The sequence below is a fragment of the Mustela lutreola genome, chromosome 7, assembly GCF_030435805.1.
Source record: "Mustela lutreola isolate mMusLut2 chromosome 7, mMusLut2.pri, whole genome shotgun sequence".
Classification (NCBI taxonomy): Eukaryota; Metazoa; Chordata; class Mammalia; order Carnivora; family Mustelidae; genus Mustela; species Mustela lutreola.
In genome coordinates, this window is record NC_081296.1 from 12,225,763 (window position 1) to 12,248,646 (window position 22,884).

At 59.1% G+C, this 22,884-nt stretch overlaps 1 protein-coding gene across 1 annotated transcript in view; it reads left to right on the forward strand.

The window, feature by feature from the left end:
* Nucleotides 1-21,753, forward strand: part of KLHL25 (kelch like family member 25) — a 34,413-nt gene extending 12,660 nt beyond the window's left edge. Inside the window, exons 2-3 of the mRNA XM_059180045.1 lie at nt 11,203-13,006; nt 19,993-21,753. Of these exons, the coding sequence (XP_059036028.1) occupies nt 11,214-12,983 (1,770 nt within the window). The 5' untranslated portion in view covers nt 11,203-11,213 and the 3' untranslated portion in view covers nt 12,984-13,006; nt 19,993-21,753. The remainder of the gene's footprint in view (nt 1-11,202; nt 13,007-19,992) is intronic.
* The last annotated feature ends 1,131 nt before the right edge of the window (nt 21,754-22,884 follow it).

Sequence of the window (22,884 nt, forward strand, 5' to 3'; positions counted from 1 at the left end):
CTGGGCCAGTCCTTCTGAGGAGGGAGGAACCCAAGACCATGGTGCAGTGTTCGCTTTGGAGCGGGCTGTTCTCTCTGTCCTTCTTTGCTTCTCTCCGTCTCACTCTGGATAAGTGAGAGGAAACAAGTTATTTCAACAGATGGGTGAGCTTGAGTGTGGAGTTCTCTGTCCCCTCTCTGATTAGAGCACTGGTGTCCATTTCATTGGCATTGCTCCCAGCTGGAGGAACAGCTGGGCTTGCAGACTCCCAGCTTTGGGGGCCAGAGACAGTCTGGGTGGCCCCCGCTGAGCTGAGGGGCAGCGGGATGTGGTACCTTCTGTCTGTCCCGCCCTGATGAACTTGGTGCTATCTACACCACCATCCCCTTTAGCTGTAAGAAGGCACTTTGTTGCAGGGGCAGTTGAAGCGTGTGTAAACAGAACCTCTAGGATAAAAGGACATCGAGCATCTGTGAATCTTCTCCATAGATTTTTATCCCTAGAGGATACAGCAATTCAACATAAGCAAAAATGTTATTCTTCAGGTAAAAAGTTTTAAAACTGGATGAATGACCCAGATGGTCGTTGTATATTTCACAGACCTTGAAAGTTACATTTGGCAACCACAGAGACACTGGGCTGTTTGATAAGGGAGCCAGAGGCTGTGGATCCTATCGCCTGTAAGCAGCAGGCATTTAATTAACCTTGTTCAATAGTGAAGGAAGGATAGGAATTTGGAAACTATGTAAATAGGTGAAAACGATGTAAAATAGGGTTCCATAACTGCGACACTGTAAACTGTTTGGGGATAAAAGGGAAAAATAAGCCAAAGTGAAAACAGTTCCGCAGTGTTTCTTAACCTTATCACCTTCCCCCAAAACCGTTTTAGACCTTTTTTCCCCCAACTGTTTACTCCTCCCATAAATGTTAATACCAGATATACTGTAAGTCAGTGTGCTGTGTGTGTATCTGTGCTTTGTACATAAAAAGAACAAGTGGGGCGCCTGGTGGCTTAGTTGAGTGTCTGACTTCAGCTCAGGTCATGATCCTGGGGTCCTGAAATTGAGCCCCGCCTTGGGCTCCCTGCTCAGCGGGAGTCTGCTTCTCCCTCTGACCCTCCCCCTGCTCATGCTTTCTCTCTCTCTTTCAAATAAATAAAATCATTTTAAAAAAAAGAAAAGAGAGGGGCGCCTGGGTGGCTCAATGGGTTAAGCCGCTGCCTTCGGCTCAGGTCATGATCTCAGGGTCCTGGGATCGAGTCCCGCATCGAGCTCTGTGCTTCCCTCTCTCTCTCTGCCTGCCTCTCTGCCTACTTGTGATCTCTCTCTGTCAAATAAATAAATAAAATCTTAAAAAAAAAAAAAAAGAAAAGAGAAAAGTGCACACCCAGGATTTTCATCCCCCAAGAACTAATTTTCACCCCTTAGGGCAGTGTCCTCAGCGATAACCACCCTATCCCCTTACCCTCAGGAAAATGCCTGCGTTCAGGGTTGTAATTCTGGGGGATTTGTGTCTTTTGTATCTTTGGCTTCACCCTTAGATCGTCTTTTCAGTAAAAATGACTGGGTGTGTGCCTCTTGGCCTGTCTCATTTGATCTGTGGAACTCATGCCGTGGGAAGACAGGGCTCTGGGCAGAGAACGGGGTGCTGACTGCCCAGAACTAAGGCTGCCCAGATGGTCCCTCCTGAGGGTCTGCTTCTCTCCTGAGCAAGATAGCTTCTCCTAAAACACAAAGCCTTGTGGTTGCGGAGCTGGCAAAATCCTTCCATTGTCTTAGAGCAGCTGGGCAAGACCTGGGAGACTGTCACATCCTTTCCCCGAGGCGGCCTTGCTCAGCTGGGTGTCCTCTCGTGAACAGGACCCACAAAATGACCCTAGAGACTGGAGGCCCCTTTGCAGTGCACAGGAGAAAAGTTAGTTCGTTACCCACATTGGATATCCTGGAGCCCGGAGGCTTCATTCTTTGCAAGTTGGCACTGCCCCGGGTGCACGGAAGCTAGTTGACGGGGTGGCTCCAAGGGGTAGACAGAGAAGGGAGTGTCTGGTGGCTGGAACCCCAGGCTGTGGCCCCTAGATCTCTGTCTGTTGGTGCCTGGGAAAAAGTGAGAGGGAGCTGCACCCTAAGCAGCCTCATGATGTTGGGTGGTGGGAACTCATCGCCCCAGATCCAGCCGGGGAGGTCCAGGTGGTGCGTGTATCTCGGGCCGCAGGGGGGAGGCCGAGTTAGCGCAGAAGGCGCGCAGAATACTGCCTACTGTGTAGCAAGTACTTGAGAACTGCGATGTACCGTTCTGGCCCTGAATCCCAGAGCTCCTGTGCTCGTGGACAGATGACAGAAATGGTGGGGCAGATGGCAGGAGTGTGCTTCGGGTGCTCACGGGTGAGTGCAGCCGGGGGCCTGGTTTTGGCCGATGAGATGGGAGCAGAAGGGCTACATGTCTTCAGGCCAAGAACGGGGTTGTCAGTGCTCACGTTCCAGAGCGCTCTCCCTTTTCCCATTGGCATACCGACTGATGACACGGTGCTACTCTGTCCTCGGGGTCCCCAGGGCTGGCAGTGATGACAAGAACACTCTCACACTCCCCTACCCGCCACCACTGAGCTGTGATATGTGCGGCATGAGCAAGGGACAAACCTCAGTCCTCTGAAGCCGCTGACGTTTGGGGGTGTTTGTTGATGCGGTGTAACTCAGCCCACCCTGATTAGAGCGGACGGTCCCGATCGCTTACGGGGATCGCAGCTTCTGGGGGAGAGGCCCAGCACAGCAGAGGCCCACTGTAGTCATGCATTTTGTCTGGTTCCCCTCCTGGCCGGAGTTCCCTGCTAAGGCTTTGCAATAAGTGTTGCTTCATCTTCCAGCAGGTTGCACAACTTGACCCCTTACCTCCTGTCCTGTGCCTCTTCTGGGAAGGCAGAGCCTGGTGCCCCGGGTAAGCCAGCGCTGCACAGCCCCAAGCCCTTCTTCCCCTGAGCAGCGTTTCCACACTGGTGGAGCTGGCAGCCATCTCTAATGCATCTGTCAACTGTAGTAATAGCCCGCCGGCTTCCCGGCCAGCAGAGGCTGCAGTAGGCTGGAGCTTGGCTATCCGTCATGGATGCCAAAGAAGCTGGCCTTCCTCAAGTGCGCCTAACATTTGGGGGCATTAAGTGAAAAGGCTGTAAAACACATGGAAAAGGCACGGAAGCCTTTGCCCACCCTCTGGGTCTCCCAGGACCTCCCTTCCCCTTCCAGGCTTTGGCTGCAGGTGGACAGGTGGACCATGTGTAGAGAAGCCTTAGGACTCACTAACCCACCGGGGACACACCGTACGGGGAGCTGGGCATGTTTGAGAGGGTACAGTGGCACTGGATGTCCTGACCTCAGAACCGCAGGCGAGAGAACCAGGTTGTCCCACAGTGTGGTCTGCCAGAGATCTCCGAGTTGGCTGGGATTCTGCCCTATGGGGAGGTGAGCTCTGGGGCAGGCTGACCTGCTGTCTCCCTTTCATGTGGGCCATCTGAAGCAGGGTCATGTTGGTACTGCTGAAAGAGGAACCTGGTTGTAACCCAGTGCTGGATGAAACAACACCCTTACCCCTTCCCTGAGCCGTGCTCTGTTCTAGAACTGTCCCTGTGGCCAGGCCATTCCCCTGCAGGAGGAACGGGGGTGAGGCTGCGGGCTGGGGTGGGGCAAAGTTTCATCTAGCCAACTAACCACATTGAGCAGAAGGTGTATGTTACACAATTCTCCCCACTTTGCTGCAGGTTTGAGATCTTTCACAATAGAAATGGAAAACGAAATCGAAATAGAGACACAGCAAAAAAATCCAAATAGTTCTAATCCTTTGTGGTTTAATATAAAAACAGGGTATGTATAAGTTTTTGAATGTGTATAAAGGTTTATTTTTTTTAAAGAAAGGACTCTTGAGAGGTAGAGGCATTTAGGGAAAGGACCCTTTGTCTGATGATGCACTTGTATCTCGAATGATCTCGCCTCTAATTCAGTTACCGTGGTCATAGTGAATTTGCTTTCAATTAACAATTAGATCTGTGTGCTTTGCAAGGGTGCTTAGTTTGCTTTCTACTTGAAAAATGGAAGAATGGATACCCCTGCACCCTGTGTGCTCCCTGAAGTGCTTGGGTTCCCAGATGTGGGGGTGGGGCAGGCGGGCACTTGAGCTGCCGGGTCACGTGGCCACCCCAAGATCCCTGCCTGGGAAGCGTGTTGCATCACACAGCCCAGCGCCTGTGCGGTGTTTCATAGCATTTAACTCCTTCGTTTTTACAGCTCCCAGAGATACCGAGATCTAGCCGGCTTGACATACACCTTTGGTGTTTTCTTCTGATTGCAAAAATATTACATAATAATAAAAAAAATAAAACAACTTATAAATGAATAGTAGTGCAAATTGCCTTAATCAAAGCAGAGGGCGGGGACGCTGGCTGGCTCTGTAGGATGCTACGCTGGCTCTGTACTCTTGATCTCAGGGTCGTGAGTTCAAGTCTCATGGTTGGCGTAGAAATACTTTAAAAAAAAAGGAAAAAAAAAGAAAGAAAAGAAAACCCAGACCAGAGGGTAGGGATAGAGTAAGGCTTAGGGGTGTCTTCTGTGTCCTTTGCTCAGTGACAGTGGTAACAAGGGGCAGTACTGAAACAGGCCACGGAGGGAGCGTGACCAGGCCACTTGAAATGCACATCATTTACTGTCTCAGTTGTCTCTCAGTTGTTCTCCGTGTCCCTCTGTGGTTGAAAAAAACAGACGCAGAGAGATGAATTAACTTTCCCAACAGTGCCCAGTAGTGGCTTCCTGGTCTTCAGCAGCCCCATTCTAAGCAGTGGCCTTGAGGAACTTTGATCTCTCCTCCCTCGGCTCTGTCACAGTTGTCTGTACATCAGGGGCAGAATCCCACCAGAGAAGCGTCTGCAAAGTACTGGCTGCCTCTCCCCGGGCACGCTCCCATCCCGCTCACACGTTAGCCTTGGTGCGATGCGTGTGCTCTGTGGGCCTGAGAGGTCGTAGGAGCTCACCATCTTGTTTTTTGGCCTTCAGCATCGCCTGGTATCCAGCAGGTGCTCAGTCAGGATTTGTCTTGGGCTTTGAGGTTGGGTGATGGGTGACCTTTGCGGTCACCGGGGTCCTGTGTCTGGTGCCCCGGTTCGGACTAGCTGGCTGGGCCCACCTGCTGCCGCTGGGCTACGTGAGGCGAGTTCCTCGCGCGTGTGTCTGGCACATGGACTCAGGTGGCCAGATGGAGGGGGAAAAGCCGGGCCACCCTCCGCCCCGCAGGGCAGGCCAGCGCCGCATCATGGTGTGGTGGGCTCACATCGTCTGGCTTCCCCTCGAGTGAGCACTGCGAGAGACAGGGAGTGGAGGCCGCCAGGCTCTGAAGGTCTGGGCCCACCGGTCGGCCCAGGGTCCCTTTGGCTCCATTTGGTCATCCACAGTGCCACCGCGGAACCCGCTCAGATGCGAGGGGATGTGGACCCTACCCGTCAGTGGGAGCGGTGTCACAGTTTGTGGGCGTCTCTGGTCCTGCACCAGCCTCGCCTAGCTGTGCCCCTGACTGTGCCCCTGGTCCTTTCTCTTCCCTGAGTGTGGACCAGCCTTGTTTCTGCCTAACCTTTGTGTTTTCCCTTCCTGCACCCAGAGCCTTCCTTTCCCTGTCGTCACACCCTGGCTCTGACTCCTCACTGAAGCTTCAGCTCATATGTCCCCTCTTCACAGGGGCCTAAGTGACCCCGCTGTCTTGTCACTGCGGCCCACTGCTGTTTCGTTTTCCTCACTGACCTGTTCCCTCACTGCTGATCTCTCCGCCATCCCCACCCCAACTGCCGACCGCAGAGCACAGCCCCGTGGGGCAGGAGTCTGGCTCTGTCCGTCACCTCCTCCCACACCCCGCGCGTGCGTGGCGCACGGGAATTGCTCGGGAATCTTAAGGCTGCTGAGTGAGTCGGAGCCACATTACCCACAACCCACCGCCCGGGCCCTGGGCTTCCCCACTCCCTCTGGCCTCCGGGGAACAGCAGGAGAATTCATCCTCATCTTGGGGAGCGTGCATTCCTGGATGGTAGAGGGAGGAGGGCAGGGGGTTCATGCTACAGCCAAATCAGTCAGGCCTTCTGGACAGTGGCCCAAACAGCAGGATTTGGGATTTGGGGGGGTTTTTTTGTTTTTAAAGATTTACTTACATATTTTAAAGAGAGCATGGGGGAGGGGGAGAGGCAGAGGGAGAGAGAACCCTCCAGCAGACCCCATGCTGAGCACAGAGCCCAACACAGAGCTCCATCTCAGGATCCTGAGATCAGGACCTGAGCCAAAATCAAAAGTCCAACTCAACCAACTGAGCCACCCAGGTGCCCCCCCACCCCCAACAGTAGTTTTGATCATCTTGTGGTGCATTTTTTCCCTGAGAATGGAGGCCTTCGGCTTTCTGGGGTTGGGATCTTGGGAGAGCATGGCGAGTTTCTTCTGGAGGTCTCACCCCCTTGGCTACTTTGTTTTCTTGTGCATTTAGTTAACTTTCCAAGGGTGATGGGAGAAATGAGCTAGGTACGTGGTTATCTGGTGCATTTTAACTGCGTCTGTGCAGGTGAGGATTGCGGTGTGGGGAGCGGAGGTGCTGTCTGAGGGGGATCAGTGCCCCTCAGCAGGGTGACGGATTGCTGGGCTGGAGCATGGCTGTTACTTCATGTGCCTTAAATCCGTCAAAGCCCAGGAGGATGCTTAGGTCATCAGAAGACTTCTCATGCACACAGTGTGAGAGCATCTGATTCATCATGGCCCCCAGGCAGGGAGCCAAGGAGATGGCCCTTGAACGCACACTCTTAAATGCCCATCCCTCCTGCCACTGGACGGGAGCCTGTGCGCACTCTGTGTATCCCCTGCCCTACATAGGGCTGTGTGTGTAACTGCTAGTGAACACGGAAAACCAGCTCCTAAAACCCATGCTTGATGTCTGGGGTGGCCCCCCACAGGTCAGGGCAGAGGGACCCACACAGCAGAGACCCTTGACTGAGCAAGGAGCACAGCCCCAGGAAACTGATATTCAGTGAGCACTTGTCCTGGTGGGGACTCTAAATGGCCAGTGACAAAAGGAAGGGAAGGGACAAGAGGCCCTACTGTGCCTCCTCCATGCGGTGCCTGTCTTGGGCAGCGTGGCCACCATCCAGTCCCCTGCCCTGCTCCAGTCCCGTCTGTACCTGCTTTGTTCCCTGTAGTTCCAGTAAATGTCATAAACTAGAGTCTCCTTGACCCATCGTGGTGGTTAGGAGGACAGCACACTGATCGGCCTGGCCAGGGTCCCATGCAGGTAGCCCCAGGGCTCGGGGATGGGCTGCTTCAGCCAGCCAGGCCCGAATGTGCCGGCCCAACCACCTGGAGCAGAGGAGGCTGGTTCTGACAGCAGTCAGGGCGTCGGTGCTGATGGGAGCCAGTGCTATGCCCCACCCCCGCCCCCAGGACAGCCTTCACCATCCGAGTCTCCTCCTCTGTGTCTGCAGAGCGGCTGAACTCCAGTAGACGTCAAGTGGAGTAAGTTTCATGCCTTGTACATGTCTCCGGACTTCATCATGAGCAAAGGCAGGGGGTTCATCCAGTCAGATCGAGTGGCTGCTCTGTGCCAGGTTGCGCTGCATGTTGGGGTCACATCAGTTGGCCCCACACATGGCCCCCCACCTTCAGCAGGTTGGGGAGACAGGAGACAGATAAACACATACTGTTATGCAGTGGTGGGTGCTGTGAGGAGGGCAGAAGTGGATGAGGGGAGGAGAGGTCAGGTTACCCTCTGAGGAGGTGACAGAGTGAGCCATGCAGAAAAGAAGTGACAACAGGGGAGACTTCCAGCCAAAGGAGCAGCATGTGAAAAGGTCCTGAGGCCCAGTAAGAAGTCCAGGGTGGCCTGAGAGGGAGAGCAGGGTGGGAAGTGGCAGAATGTGAGGAGAGAAGACAGCCAGTGAGGAAGGGTCGACTCCTGTGGGGCCTGGCAGCCACGGTGACAACCTGAGATTTCTCTGAGGGTGTTGGGACACCCCTTGGTGGGTTGTGACTGGGCGTGATGGGATCCAGGTGAGGATCCCTCTGGTGTCTGCAGGGAACCCAGATCATAGAGGACAGAAGGAGAACCAGGTGGGGTGTTTCCAGTAGTCCAAGGCAGAAGGTTCAGGTTGGAGACTCAGGAGGCAGAGCCACAGGGCTTGCTGAGGGCTGGGGGTCGCTGGGGGGGAGGGATGGGGTGACCCTGGAGGTTGGGCCCGAATAAGAAGGAGCATGGCTGCCATTGCTCATTTCCCTGGGCGGGGTGGGCCTCAGGTTCAGAGGAAATTCAGAGTGCTCTGCTCTCCCAGACATGTGATGGTGGAGGTGACCGGCTTCCAGATGTTTTGCAGGTGAGGTGAGGAGCCCTCCGCAGGGCAGGTAGTGCCCAGGGCCCCCAGCTCTGAGCCTGTCTTCCCGTGCCTGCTAGCCCGGAGCTGAAGCACAGCCCTGGGGACCTGTGGGCCCAGCTGGAGACTTGCTCCTGCGATTCCCTTCCTGTGTTTGGGTCTCAGCATCCTCATCTGTGAACTGGGGTAATGAGACCCTCCACCTCCGGGAATTATGATGCTTCTGGGATACGATCACCTCACCTCAGGGTCTGGGGCAAGTCAGTGCATGCCTGATAGCTGCTGTCACCGCAGGATTGGCTCGGAACAGGCACTGCCCAAAAGGAGGTGGGACAATCCGGGGCCACAGCCAGGCAGGTGCCTCTGCCCTCGGCAGGGAGGTGCCCAGACAGGCTGCTCTCTGGGGGTGGGAACCTGCTTGGGTGTGTGCGCTCAGGTCTGGCTCTCTGCCTGTGCAGGGGATTTGCGTCAGTGGGCAGGCCTCTTGGTGCTGAGCAAGACAGTCAGTCAGCTCTGGAGCCCTGGGCTGCTCAGTCGGCATTGGCCTTGGAGAGCTCACCACTTGACCTCCTTCTCGGGGCAGACTCAGCTGCTCCACTTGGGTTTGCCCTGCTTTTTGACACTCTCACTCTTTGAGTCCTGGTTTGCCCTGCACTTAGCCCCCCCCATAAGGAGTCTCCACCTGATTCCCTGAATCGGAGTCCTTGGACGATCCCCCCGGCTTGGTGCACAGGTCAAAGGCCATAGCTTCTCATCTGCCCAGGCCCAGTGGGGACAGGGTGGATGGAGTCACTTGATGAATGACCGCATTTGGGAAAGTGTCTGGGAGCAAGATTTGGGGAAACGTGTTGCAGTGTCTGGAATTCGGATCTGGGCCAAGTACAGAGCTGCCAGTAAAGCCTCTGGGGGCCAGGCCACTGGAGCTTCTCGATCTTCGGGCCTCCCAGTCCCAGGGCCAGGCTCAGAGGTCATGTTCTGTAAAAAACTGCCAACAACTGAGTAATTCTGAGGTCCCAGCAGGGACTTTCGTTCACAGAAGAGAAAATGAGGGTTTAGGAGAGAGGGTGGTGGCTGAACGGGGACCCTCCGGTCCAGCCTGGACCTGGGCCCAACTCTCTTTCCCTTGTGCCGGCTGCACCTCCCACCCCGTGGGCTAACCTCTTTACTGCAAGCCTGGTGGCCTACAGTGGCAGCTGTGCACAGCAGTGTCCCTGGCAGGTCACCTGCCTGGAGCTTGGAGGCTAGGAACAGCACTGCCAGCCCAGCCTCTGCCCCTTTCCTGCCTGGGCCCGGGAGCAAAGGCCTTGCCCTGGCAGCTTATCCCGTCAGGTTGTGGTTTCTCTGGTTCTTTGCCGGGGGAGGAGTGAGTAGACAGCAGAGCTCTTGGACGCTAATTTACAGTCTCAGCGAAGCATGAAATCGCTTCCTTCCTTTACCAGATTATTACTTAAGCAGAAAATTGACTTTGAGTAGGGGTTGGGGGTTATATACTTTTGAAAATTAAAAAGGAAAAAGAAGAGGTTTGGGGGGGCGCCTGGGTGGCTCAGTGGGTTGAAGCCTCTGCCTTCGGCTCAGGTCATGATCCTGGGGTCCGGGGATCAAGCCCCGCATCGGGCTGTCCACTCTGCGGAGAGCCTGCTTCCTCCTCCTCTCTCTCTCTGTCTCTTCTGATCTCTATCTGTCAAATAAATAAATAAAATCTTTTAAAAAAATAAAAGAAGAAGAAGAGATTTGGGGTTTTTTGAGGGGGGCTCATTACCAGCAGGAAGAATGTAACACAGGCTTTGGGGGGGTCAGGATGCTAATGCGGAGCAGCCCCCTGAGCCCTGAATCCTGGCCTGGCATTGGAGGGCACGGCGGTTGGGGGCAGGTGAGGTGCTCGCTGTGGCCCAAGATCCTTGGAGTTGCCTGTAGGGACTAAGGAGGCTCCTTTCGTTCTGGGTTTTCCAGAGGCTTCAGCTGAGGCAAATCTGGACAGCTTTCCTAGTCTGCATATCTTCCTGTCACCCGGGCACTTCTTGTGGCTCTCTTGTTGGGGAACTCAGAATTGAGCAGGTGTCTTGTAGGTGAAGCCACTCACACTGGTCCGCCAGCTCTGCCTCCCAGCCCTTGCTGCATCAGGAGGCCTTGGCCAACCCTGGATCTGGAGAACATGTCTACACTGAGCCCTTGGACTGTAGTGGCAGCTCTTGGGCATTTTCCAAGGGCAAGAGAGTTGAGGGACTTTAGCCAGTGCTGCTGGGAGCCCAGCTCAGGACAGACAGGTTCCTCTGGGGGGATGGGGGAGGACATAAAACTCTGCCTGTGGCTCCTTGGGCTCATAGTGTGTCCAGCCTGCCACAGAAAACCCTGATGGACTCTGTCTCCTTGGGCCCATGGAGAGTGGAAATTGGGATTGGAACTGGATAGCCGATGTGGGATGCGTGGTTCCGGCACTGTGGGGCAGCGAACTTGCTTCTCGGAGCCCTGGCTCGCCCAGCTGAGCCGTGTCCCCAGAGGTCAGCTAGAGAATGCGATATGGCCCAAGGCCCATGCTACTTAGCCCTGCTCTGACCTGAAGTCTGCTGAATGGCCCAAGGCCACTGCTCCCTTGACCATGGGAGGCAGCTGCATTTCAGACTCACCCTGAGGTGGTTCATTTCAAGGCCAAAGATATTTGGTTCCAAAGCTGGTCTGAAATCCAAAAGATCAGTTTCTGAAGGGAGAAGTATTCACTAGCCGCTACCCCCCACACCAGTGCTGGCAGAGGGGAGGGACAGAGCCCAGCGAGGAGGGCTGGGGCTGAAGGGTGGGCTCCCTGGGCCGTCTGTGCCGCGAGCCAGGGCCTTGCCCTTCTCACCTGTGGCATTATCCCCCGGCAGGTCGGCTCAGCATGTCGGTCAGCGTCCACGAGACCCGGAAGTCGCGGAGCAGCACGGGCTCCATGAACATCACCCTCTTCCACAAAGCCTCGCACCCCGACTGCGTGCTGGCCCACCTCAACACGCTGCGCAAGCACTGCATGTTCACGGATGTCACGCTCTGGGCCGGCGACCGCGCCTTCCCCTGCCACCGCGCCGTGCTGGCCGCGTCCAGCCGCTACTTCGAGGCCATGTTCAGCCACGGCCTGCGGGAGAGCCGGGATGACACAGTCAACTTCCAGGACAACCTGCACCCCGAGGTGCTGGAGCTACTGCTGGACTTCGCCTACTCGTCCCGCATCGTCATCAATGAGGAGAACGCCGAGTCGCTGCTGGAGGCCGGCGACATGCTGCAGTTCCACGACGTGCGCGACGCCGCCGCCGAGTTCCTGGAGAAGAACCTGTTCCCCTCCAACTGCCTGGGCATGATGCTGCTTTCGGACGCGCACCAGTGCCGCCGGCTGTACGAGTTCTCCTGGCGCATGTGCCTGGTGCACTTCGAGACCGTGCGGCAGAGCGAGGACTTCAACAGCCTGTCCAAGGACACCCTGCTGGACCTCATCTCCAGCGACGAGCTGGAGACGGAGGACGAGCGTGTGGTCTTCGAGGCCATCCTCCAGTGGGTGAAGCACGACCTGGAACAGAGGCAGGCCCACCTGCCCGAGCTGCTCCGGAGCGTACGGCTGGCCCTGCTGCCGGCAGACTGCCTGAAGGAAGCCGTCTCCGGTGAGGCCCTCCTCATGGCCGATGAGCGCACCAGGCTCATCATAGATGAGGCGCTCCGTTGTAAGACCAAGATCCTGCAGAACGACGGGGTGGTCACCAGCCCCTGTGCCCGGCCGCGCAAGGCGGGTCACACGCTGCTGATCCTGGGAGGCCAGACCTTCATGTGCGACAAGATCTACCAGGTGGACCACAAGGCCAAGGAGATCATCCCCAAGGCCGACCTGCCCAGCCCCCGGAAGGAATTCAGCGCCTCAGCCATTGGCTGCAAGGTCTACGTGACTGGGGGCCGGGGCTCCGAGAACGGGGTCTCTAAGGACGTGTGGGTGTATGACACTGTCCATGAGGAGTGGTCCAAGGCGGCACCCATGCTGATCGCCCGCTTCGGTCACGGCTCAGCAGAGCTGGAGAACTGCCTCTATGTGGTCGGGGGACACACTTCCCTAGCAGGCGTCTTCCCCGCCTCCCCTTCGGTCTCCCTGAAGCAGGTGGAGAAGTATGACCCCGGGGCTAACAAGTGGGTGATGGTGGCCCCGTTGAGGGATGGAGTCAGCAATGCCGCCGTGGTGAGCGCCAAGCTGAAGCTCTTCGTTTTCGGGGGGACCAGCATCCACCGAGACATGGTGTCCAAGGTCCAGTGCTACGACCCCTCGGAGAACCGGTGGACCATCAAGGCCGAATGCCCCCAGCCTTGGCGGTACACAGCAGCCGCCGTGCTGGGCAGCCAGATCTTCATCATGGGAGGCGACACGGAGTTCACAGCCGCCTCAGCCTACCGCTTTGACTGCGAGACCAACCAGTGGACGCGGATTGGGGACATGACCGCCAAACGCATGTCATGCCATGCCCTGGCCTCCGGCAACAAGCTGTATGTGGTGGGGGGCTACTTCGGGACCCAGAGGTGTAAGACGCTGGACTGCTATGACCCCACTTCCGACACGTGGAACTGCATCACCACCGTGCCCTACTCGCTCATCCCCACGGCCTTTGTCAGCACCTGGAAGCACCTACCATCGTGAGGAGCACCTGCGGAGCCCGCCAGGTGAGTCCTCGGCAGCCTGGGGCCTGTTCCCACTGCACTCCCGGTATCCCGGTATCCCTGCACTCCCAGGCAGGGATAGTGTGTCCGTCAGGGAGGGCTGGGATGGGGCAGCAGGTGGCTGGGTGCTCTGGGAGCCTGTTCCAGATCCGGAGCTAAAGCCCTTACTTGCCATTGACCTTGAGCAGAGTGCGTAAGGCCTCTGCCAAATGGGAACAACCACCTGATGGGTGCCGTGCGTCCCAGACAAGGCTGCATGGCAGAATCCCTGGGGGTCTTTGACAGCACTACATGGAGGTTGGGCCGCCGGCCAAGTCCAGGAGCAGCCCGCATGCAAGGGCATCCTCACGGCTGACACAGCGGCGAGTTAGGGCCTCCCCAGATCACTCTCCGATGCGAGCATTCACGGGAAGGACTCACAGAGTGCACCGCAGGCGATTGTGGTCACGGTCATGGCCTGTTACAGGAAGGAAGGGTCGGCCAAGTACAGATGACCGGGGCAGAGCCCTCCACCGGGGCAGTCCGGACGGTGTCACTGTGCCGCCATCAGCGAGTGGACACATAGAATATTGCCCGCCGGGGATGCTCACCCAAGCTCCAGACTTCTTCCCGGGGCCCCATCACGGAGGCTCGATGTGTTGTCTGCGGGGTTCCTCTCCGACTGCAGGCCAGCTGGTACAGCAGGACCCAAAGCCCCTACCCAAAGTCACACGGATGTGCCCACCCCACCCCTGCCCTAAACAAGGAGAGTCTATTGGGTAGAGCCACTCATCTCCCAGATGCCAAGGGCAAAGGCCAGGCTTCTTCATGACACAAGTGCTGAAGCCCACGCCACGCCCCAGACCAGGCGAGTCCAGTGCACATCCAGCGTGCGAACGGCACCCAGGGGCCCATGAGAAACAGGGGCGGTGGACAGGAGTGCTCAAGGGGCGGGGGGCATGCTGGAGCTGGGGGGCAGGCACCCTTTGGAGGCAGCAGCAGGGTGCTGCCCCCGTCCCGTGCGGTGGTGAGCAGGCCTTCCTCCGAGCGGGCATCGTGGTGAACCGTGGGCCCCTGGGCCGGGCAGGACTGCGACAGAGGACTGCCCAAGTTGCTGCTCCTGCTCTTTGTTCTTGGGGCTGTTAATGATGTGAGGTCTTTACCCAAAAGGGGAAGGTGACAGAAGATGCAGGGAGCTAAGGGGCACCATCAGGGGCTCTTTGGAGTGATGGAGGGACACAGGAGGGACTTGCCCAAGGCCTGAGGACAGGTGCAGAGTCAGCTGGAGGGAAGGACCAGCTTATCCAGACAGGCCTCTTCTGAGGGTGGAGGGGGTCTCTCCTGCAGTCCCTCTGGGGCAGGGACAGTTTCAGAACCACGGTTGGATTAGGGCACCATGAGCTCCCAGCCGGAGTAGGAGCTGAAAGCCGGTGCTGGAGTTGGAGGCACCAGGGAAGGGATTATGTTCTGATCCCTTGGTCAGGCCCTGGGGAAGCCAGACTCTGTGTCCCAGCCCTTAGAACTGAGTTCCGGGGCCACTGGAGTGGGTGGGAGGCAGGGAGCCTCGGTCCCAGGGCCATGAGAAGCAGGGGCACAGGGCAACAGATCCCAGGCTCAGCGTGCAGCATGAGAAGAGGCCTGGCAGGCTAGCCTTCCCACCAGGGAGGGTTGGTCGCCAGCCACAGTTCCAGAAACCGGCTCTTAGGCCAGGCCCGGACTCGGCCCCCTTCAGGTCAGGTCACAGAAGCCCCCTCAGGAGCCAGCCTGGGCCGAAAACCTGATTTCCTCTCTGACGTGGTGGCTGCTGGGACTACACCTCCCGACAAGCACGTGCTCCGGCCCAGAGATAGGTCGGCTGGGCCTCGAGGCCCTGATGGGGATGCGCTGGCCCGTGAAGCCATCCAGGCTGCGTCCTCTCCCATGTCCAGGGTCTTCGGACCCCTAAAGGCCAAAGCTTTGTCCCGTTCTGCGGTTGCCCTGTTTTGTTTTAATCTGCTCTCTCCCTCTTTGGGAGAAAAATCTGAGTGGCCCCAGTTGTTGGTCCCCTGGGGTATAAGCTTCAGGAGAACAGTGACAACTCCTCATGGCCTCCCTGTTCCTGCACTTGGGGGTGGTCCCCTGTGGGGCCTGAGGGCTCCTCCCGTTGGTGCTCGGCCCTCCCCATGACCCTGGACAGCAGTTCAACCCCATGTGGGAGGGGTGGGGGCAGGCCAGCAGACCTGGTGAGCCCTGTGCTTCTCCAGGAGCTTCCCCCATCCCAGGGATGGGGATGCAAGCACTCGTCTCTCCTTGGTTCTGGTTCTCACTGGCTGCTTGACCCTCCCCTGAGCTCAGCGTTGCCACCTGGAGTAGAGAGTAGAAATTTCGTGACCCCTATTACTTGTATAGGTCAAGTGAGGGTGGTTCAGAGTCGGTTTTTACACGAGGTGATGATGCAGAAGGATGGTGGCAATAATGGCTTCGGGATGCGTTGGGCCGTGGAGGCCTCTCTGCATCCCCGGGCTGGCCCAGGGTCTAGGAGGCACGTGGGGTGTGCCCTTTCGAGTGCTGCCGGGGCCTTGTCCCTCAGTCAGGCCCAGTCCATAGTGGGGGTGCCGCTGTCAGCCCCATTTCAGGGAGGAGGAAGCAGGTGCAGAGGGGCTCGTGGCACAAGAGGAGCCCGTCCTGCATCGCAGTGGGAAGCTGTGCTGGGCCCTGCCGTCCCAGGGCCGTGGCCACACAAGAGTGTGTGAGTGTCCTGGGCACAGGTGTCCCGAGCTCCTGCGCCAGCAGGAGGTCCTTTAGCTCTTGCCCCGTATCCGTGCCATTTCCTCCTGGAGGGCCCTGCAGCCAAGCAGCCCCCTTCCTGCAGTCCCCTGTCTGCCTGTGAACTGCCGCTCCCGTGTTCTGTCCGGCAGGTTGACCCGGGGTTCCCACGCTCCGCCCAGCCCTGCTTCCCTTCAGCCTTGTCTGTCCTGGACGGCTGGGAGTTCTCCAGATCTCTTCAAAGGCCGGGGTGTAAACGGGGCTCTCTGGGGAGGCGCCTGTGCCAAGGCACGGGGCAGGAAGCTAATGCCCCCCGGTGGGGCCGGGCCCTCCCTTCTCTCCCCAGGAGGTAGGGCTGCAGCGGCAGGCCTGTAGCCATCCAGTGTGGCTGCTCAGCTGCCACCGCAGTGCTGCAGGCTGGGGCTGGAGGGGGGCCCTGAGTCGGGACGGCAGATGGAGGCGGAGGCCGGGGCCTGGGACAGCAGCAGCGTGGGGGTGGGGACTGCTGAGCTGTGGCACCCAAACGAGGCACAAGAGGAGCCCAGGCCGAGCACTGTCCGTGGGGATGGAGGACCGGAAGAGCAGAGATGTGCGGGCTGGGCGCCTCCCCGTCTGCCTGCCGTGGGCACCCACAGTGGACCGTGGCACTTTCCACTGAGGCTGCCTGCCAGCTGGGAATCCCCGGCCTAGTGCCAGAGCACGGGTCCCGTATCTCTGCGCCCACCTCCCTGTCCCACTGTCTCAGGCCCTCCCGCAGGGACCTTTCTGCCTCTGTGCCTGGAGTGCCCCTCCGTCCCCAACCCCTCTGTCCAGCCTGTGCGACTCCAACTTCAGACACCAGCAACCAGAGGTCGCCTGCACTCGGCAGCCCCTCAGCATCCCCCCGGCTGACGTCCCCACAGTGACGCCCAGCTCCTCCTTGCCCTTTCCCGGTCTCGGCCATGGGCGTTGAGTTCCTCCGTCTACCGTGAGCGCGCTCGGCGTGCTATTGAGCCCTCAGAATGAGCCGTCCCAGGTGCTGCTGTTGCAAAGGTGGCAGCTGAGACACAGGGTAGATTGTTGGCATCCGGTGAACGGTGTTAGGAAGGGTTGGAGCGGGGTTTGAGCCCCCGACATGCCCCACTCCTGCGGGCATCTGGAGAGCCAGGCACCGGTCTCTTCCCGTCCGCACCCTGGCACCGAGCAGGGGACCGGCACGGGCAGGGCTGATGGCTGTGTCAGAAGCCTAATGCCTGCAGGAGCTCCAGGGCCAGCCCCCGAGCCCCAGCCCCCAAGTCGTAGCCAAACCCATGTATCTGTGTGACTGCAGCCATCGGCCGCTGGGAGGCCCCCAGAGCTGGGTCTGGGTTACCCTGGGTTACCCGTGAAGTGTAGACTAGCCATGAATGTGCTTTTCTCTTTCTCTCTCCCACTGAGTCCCCCTTCCCCCATCAAGCCCTTTAAAGGCACAACGCCCTCGTCTTTCTTCCCCTGACCCCCACCCAGCATGCCAGGCAAGCGTCCAGGCCACCAGGAGCTCATCTCTCCGCGGTCATTGTTGGGACGCAGCCACTTGGGCTGTGGGGGTGGAGGGGCCTCCAGTCCCAGCTCTGGGAAAGGCTGAGCCTGTCATTCCCCCGCGGGGCCCTGCTAGGGGCTCAGTCACTGCCACTGGAGGGGCGACTTAGCACATTCTGTCCTGCCTTAAAAGAAATTGCCACTGAGAGGAAATCCCAAGAGCCCAGATCCACACAGATGGGGCTGGTGTCGTGAGAAAGGTGCCTGGGCGGGAGTTGAGGCCTCTTGAAACACCCCAGCTCCATGCATCCGTCCACACACCCACAGTCCCGTGCTTGGTGGGGTTCACTGGGTTTGGCCGTGTGCCAGGCCTTGGATCAGGATGCCGGCTGCCCTTCCTCGCTGCAGTCCTGCAGGGCGGACCCCTCACCCACGACCTGCAGGACTGTGAGAGCCGTAAGGGGTTTCCCAGGGCCAGCCGTGCGCGGGCAGTGGGGGTGACCGCAGACACCACGCCACTCTGCAAGGTGAAGGCATGTCCCTTCGGACAGATGGGGGGCACCTAGGCCTCAGAGAAGCACCTGCCCCAAGTTGGGGTGGCCCAGACCGGAGCAGCTGTGGCTGAGCCCGAGGGTGGCCGTGTGAGCTGGGAGGGAGTTCAGGAGCCAGGTGGCGGGCTCCCCAGTTCCTCCGCCGCAAGACTGTGTCTGTGTGCTGTCTCCTCTTCAGTGAGCCTAGAGGGGCCACTCAGGGTCCCAGTTCAGGGTCCCACGGCCCCTCACCCCTGCCATGGGGGGCTTTGAGATTTGGCGTGGGAAAGCAGTGGGGCCTTGCTTCGGGGGGAATCCCTTGTCTGCCTAGTGCGGCATGAGGATGTGGAGCAGAGACGGGCCCCAGAGGTGTGGGTTGGCCACCTTGAAGCGTCTCGGGATGTTAGAGGCCCTGTGACCGAGCTTCTCACTTGTGAGGGGCCTTCACCAGCCCCCACCCCGAGGAAAAAGTGGCGCCCTGCCTGGCATCTGGGGATTACCTGCCGTGTTCAAGCCAACCTTCCAGAAGCCTTGGCAGTGATGGAGCAAGGGACATACCCCACCCGGAGGAAGAAAGTTTCTCAGGTTCCAGTGCTGGCGTGAATTTTTAAATGTTCCCTGAGTACGTGCAGATCTGCAGGTAGCTCCAAGCCCCGTATGTGCGGAGATCTTATACAGCGGACACAGATGCGGAGGCTCAGTCTCACCGAAGCTGCCACACCAAGAGCAGCATCATTAATTGTCCTGCAGAGATGGTCTTGCCTCTTGGCCTTTTGGCGAACGCACAGGTTTCCTGGAGCGCTCCACCTGCCTGTGCCCAGGGCCTGCTTCTCTGGGCCTCTCCGGAGCCCCCAGGAGACTCCTCCGGGCAGTTCAGCGTGCTGGAAGGACATCCTCCTTGTCCCCTGGCACACACATGTCTCCTTGGTTAGGGCCACCCCTGATCCCATGGCACTTCCAGTCCTGGCCAGAGTAAGTGTGCCGTCGGCGCTGAATGGGTGTGTGGACGAGCAGGTGCCTGGAAATCTCTGGGAGCTCTCCAGAGAACCTCTTCTTACAAAGCTGCCCCCACCCCTGGGGTTCGGCTCCCTGTGGAGGACAAGTGGGCAGTCCCTGCTGTGCTGTCCTGAGCGCCTCCTCCTCCCCACCCAGCCAGGCCCCCTCTGCGCCCACCTGGCCATTTGCTCCTTCAGCTCCAACCTCGGGTGTCACCGCCTGACCTGGACACACATCCACAGCCACATCTCCACACGCTGTGCTGAGCTGTCGCGGTGGGTCAGGCTTTCAATGGACCACGCTGGCCCAGGTGGGCTATCACAGACGTGTCAAGGACATCCTCCACGAAACCTCTCTCGTGCGGTTGACCGCTCTGTCCTCTCCAGGAGGCTCCGATCCATCCCTCTTCTTCCAGAGGACAACAGGAGGCTTAGAGAGAGTAGACGCTGCATTGAGGGAGAAGCCAGGCTGGAGTCTGAGCTCAGTGACCACAGGCCTGTGCTCCCTCCTCCACCACCGTCGGCCCCCAGCACCCGTGTCAGGGCGCAGTAAATACCTGTGGAGACCAGCATGCTGGCTGGCATCTGCACCTGCCTCTCTGCTCTCTGGCCTTGTCCGCACCTGTCCTGTTTCCACCTCACTGGCCTCATTGTCGATTTTGAGACACATCAGCTTCCCACCCCCGGGCCTTTGCATGTGCCATTCCCCCTGCCTGCACTGCTGTTACCCCCTCTAGCAAACTGCTGTCCCTCATTCAGCTCTCAGGTTAAATATTACCACCCACCCACACCCTCCACCAAAATAAAAAGTCCCGGTTCTACTTTTTTTTTTTTCACATACGGCACCTCTGTCGGCGTGGGATTGCTGTCTGCGGTTCCTGCGACCAGCGTACAGTGACGATCGGGATCCGGTCGCTGGTGTCTGTTTGCCCTCCTGTCTCCCCGGTGCCGAGCGTGGTGCCTCTGGGTTGTGGGGGCTCAGGGCATGGAGTTGAGGGGCTGAAGGGACAGGGGGTGGTTGCCACGTTCCAGGTGAGGTAACCAGGGCCCAGGGAGACGGCTGAACTGCCCAGGGCTGCACTGCTGGTAAATGGAAGAGCTGCGTTCTCACGCCCCGGCCTTCTCCCGGGGCCTCACTTCCAACCCCTTACATGGGGCCTCCCCGTTCTCGCTTTGTTCCAGGTTAGGACAGAGCCGTGTGCACATGACTCATGCTCTCTCCCTCCCTCTGTCTCCTCTGCAGACTCTGCGTGTCTCTCCCCACCCCTGCGGCTGCAGCCCTCAATGTCCCAGAGTGGCCCTCACCCCGTCCGTCACCGTGGGAAGCTCAGCCCGGCCCCGAAGCAGCACTTGAGGTGGCCGGAAGCCGGTCCCACCAGCTCTGGGAGCAGCAGTCTTAGGGGCGGTCCTGAGCTTCAGACAGGAGGAGAGAAGCCGTCTCGAGTGCCCCGTGTGTCTGCCCGAGGCCTTTTCCACTTTGCAGTGGTTTGTAGGGGAGAGGACCTTCCGCAGGCACATTGACCGACCCCAGGACTCCCTCGGCCGCGGGGACAAGCCATGTGTGCAAGCATGTGTTGAGGTCGCCGGTCTCAGCACATCCTGTTCAGGGGCGCGGGAGGCTGGGGACGGGGAGCCCCGGGTGTGTTGGGCTGGGCGGTACCGGGAGGCCTTCACGCAGCTCCCACAGCACAGCCGTGGCCTCGCCACCTCCCTGTTGTCATTGTAACGTCACCCAGCAGAGGGTGTCCCGCACCTCGGGGAGACGGGGTCCCCCTGGACTGAGAATACAGGTTGCCCAGGAGGAAATCAAGGACATGTGTCATGGGCAGAAACCCATCGGGTGACCTCGGTGGTGCCCACGAGACTTCATTAGCAAACGACACCAAGACCCCAGGGTTAAAGAGGAAGCTCTTTGGGGCCCCTCCCCCAAGTCAGGCCAACCTTGCCCTGGTGCGGAGACACTCGGGCCCTGACACCGGACTTGGGGGCTGCCCGTCTCCTCAGAGCCCGCCTGTCCTCAGAGCCCACCCCAAGAACTGGCAGTGGCCCCCATCTCCTGACAGGACCGCGCTGGCCCTCAGAATGTGTCTGGGCCCCTGAGCCTGGTTGCAAATAGGAGGTGGCATCCCCAGGGTTACTCCAGGGCACCCACTCTAGATCCCTCCAGGCCTGGAGGATAGCAGCAGGGCCTGGGACCCCGGGCCCCCAGCCAGCACCAGCTGTCCTCTGGCATCTGGGCCTTCCAACTGGCCCATTTGCTCACTGGGCCCCAAAAGCAAGAATGTTCCCTGGGAGAATTGCGAGGTCTTCAGTCATTTTCTCCACGTCTCAAGTCAGTGGGTCCCTCATCCGTGCATCCCCAGTATCTGGGGTTCCGGAGGGGCAGCTCACACCTAGTATTAGGGTTTGCAGCCCAGCCTTGCCACCCCTGGGCATCACTGTTGGGGGGCGGAATGGGGCCTGCGCCAAACTGGGGCCTCCCTGGCCGCCTGCCGTTTGCTCAGTGCTGCTTGGCTGGGTCGGGACTGGGGCGCCCGAGCGAGCTGCGCCGTGGATGGGGCCGCATCAGAAACCAGCCGCCGTCTGGAACCCTGCCCTGCTGCCTCGCGGGAACTCCGCGCTGCCGCTGGCCCTGTGGGCGTCCCTTGGGGAGGGTTCTCGGTGCTGGGTTCACGCACCCTTGAGCACCGGCCACGGCCTGTTGCCTGCTGCTTGGGACAAGCTGGAAGCAGAGAGTGCATCTCCAGGTCTGCCTGGGGCCACAGACGCTGCCGGCCCAGAGACTGGCCTCCGCGGGTCCAGTGCACAGCCTCAGCCGCGAGAAGCGCAGGATGCCAGACCCGGGGGTGGCTGGGGGTCAGGAGGCTGTCGCCTGGCAGCCCGGCTTCTGGAAGGCTGAGGTGGGACAAGCACACTTGTCACGCAGCACCGCGAACCTCGTGGTGGTGCTTCCCCCAAGAGTTGTGTTCCTTCTGTTTCTAACTTAATAAAAGAGCTGAGAAAACCTGTGCTTCCCTGGGGGCTGGGACCTGTGTTGCGACAGAAGGCACCGGCACACTTGGCTTTCACCCTACCAGTCAGGGCTGGAAGTCTGCCCCTGGCATCTGCCCCGCCGAAGAGTTGGGGGCCGGGGAGGCTGCTTTTCCAAGGACCCCTGGCGCCCAGAGGAGACGGCTTCCTTTCCTCAGACTGTCCCAGCTGTGAAGCCTTCAAATTGGCCCTTGACTCTCGTAGAATCCAGATTGCTTTCCTGAAAAAGCCCGTGCGGGGGACTCGAAGTGAAATGGGCTTGTCTATGCGGGAGCCCCACCTGCACTTCGTGTGAGCAGGGGGAGGCGGCGAAGTTGCCCCCAGGGGCCTCTGACGCTCGTGTCCCCTGCTTTCCCTCCACGCCCTCCACAGCCACTGTAACTCCCAGTTTGGAATCGTGAGCTCTGGGCACCCCTCAGAGGGGGCAGCCCAGCATGGCCCCCACCTCCGTGCGCTTTGAACCTCCGCAGTGCGCAGGCCCCCAGAATCCAAACTGGCCTTGAACGTGTGAGTCAATCTTGTACGTGTGATAAAGTGTGCTGCACTGAGAAGCTCCTAGCAGACGACCTCCCCGTCCCTCCACAAACCCCCAGGGACAGCCCCTCATGCTGCCCGCCCCTGCCCGGGTCCTGGGAATGACCACAAGCACACCCTCCTCACAGGCCTGGACGCTGGCCACCAGAAGTGGGCGCGGCCTCCTGTTAGGCTGCAGTAGACAACGGCGCAGGAGGTAAGCAGAGGAATGTTTCTCAGTATGCAGCCTCGGTGTGACTGTGAGCGAGCCCAGGCGGAGTCGCTCTGTGGGATCGGGGCCCAGCCTCCTATCTTATCCTGGCCACTTCCGTGCAAGGCTTCATCTCCTGGCCCAGCGTGACCACCCTGTTCCTGCCATCTCATCTGCATTCCAGCCGCTGGGAAGGGGAGGGGACAGGACCAGCAAACCTCTTAAAGGGTGTGCCCCCAAACTTGCACACGTAAGTTGTGCGCACTTCCATGTGAGGCTGGACGTGCCAGCCACAACTCCAGTCACTGACTAGAGGGGAGGTGGGTACCAAAGGGCAGGGAGCAGCCTCTGCCCCTGCCCGTCTGTCCTGGGGTTGAAAGG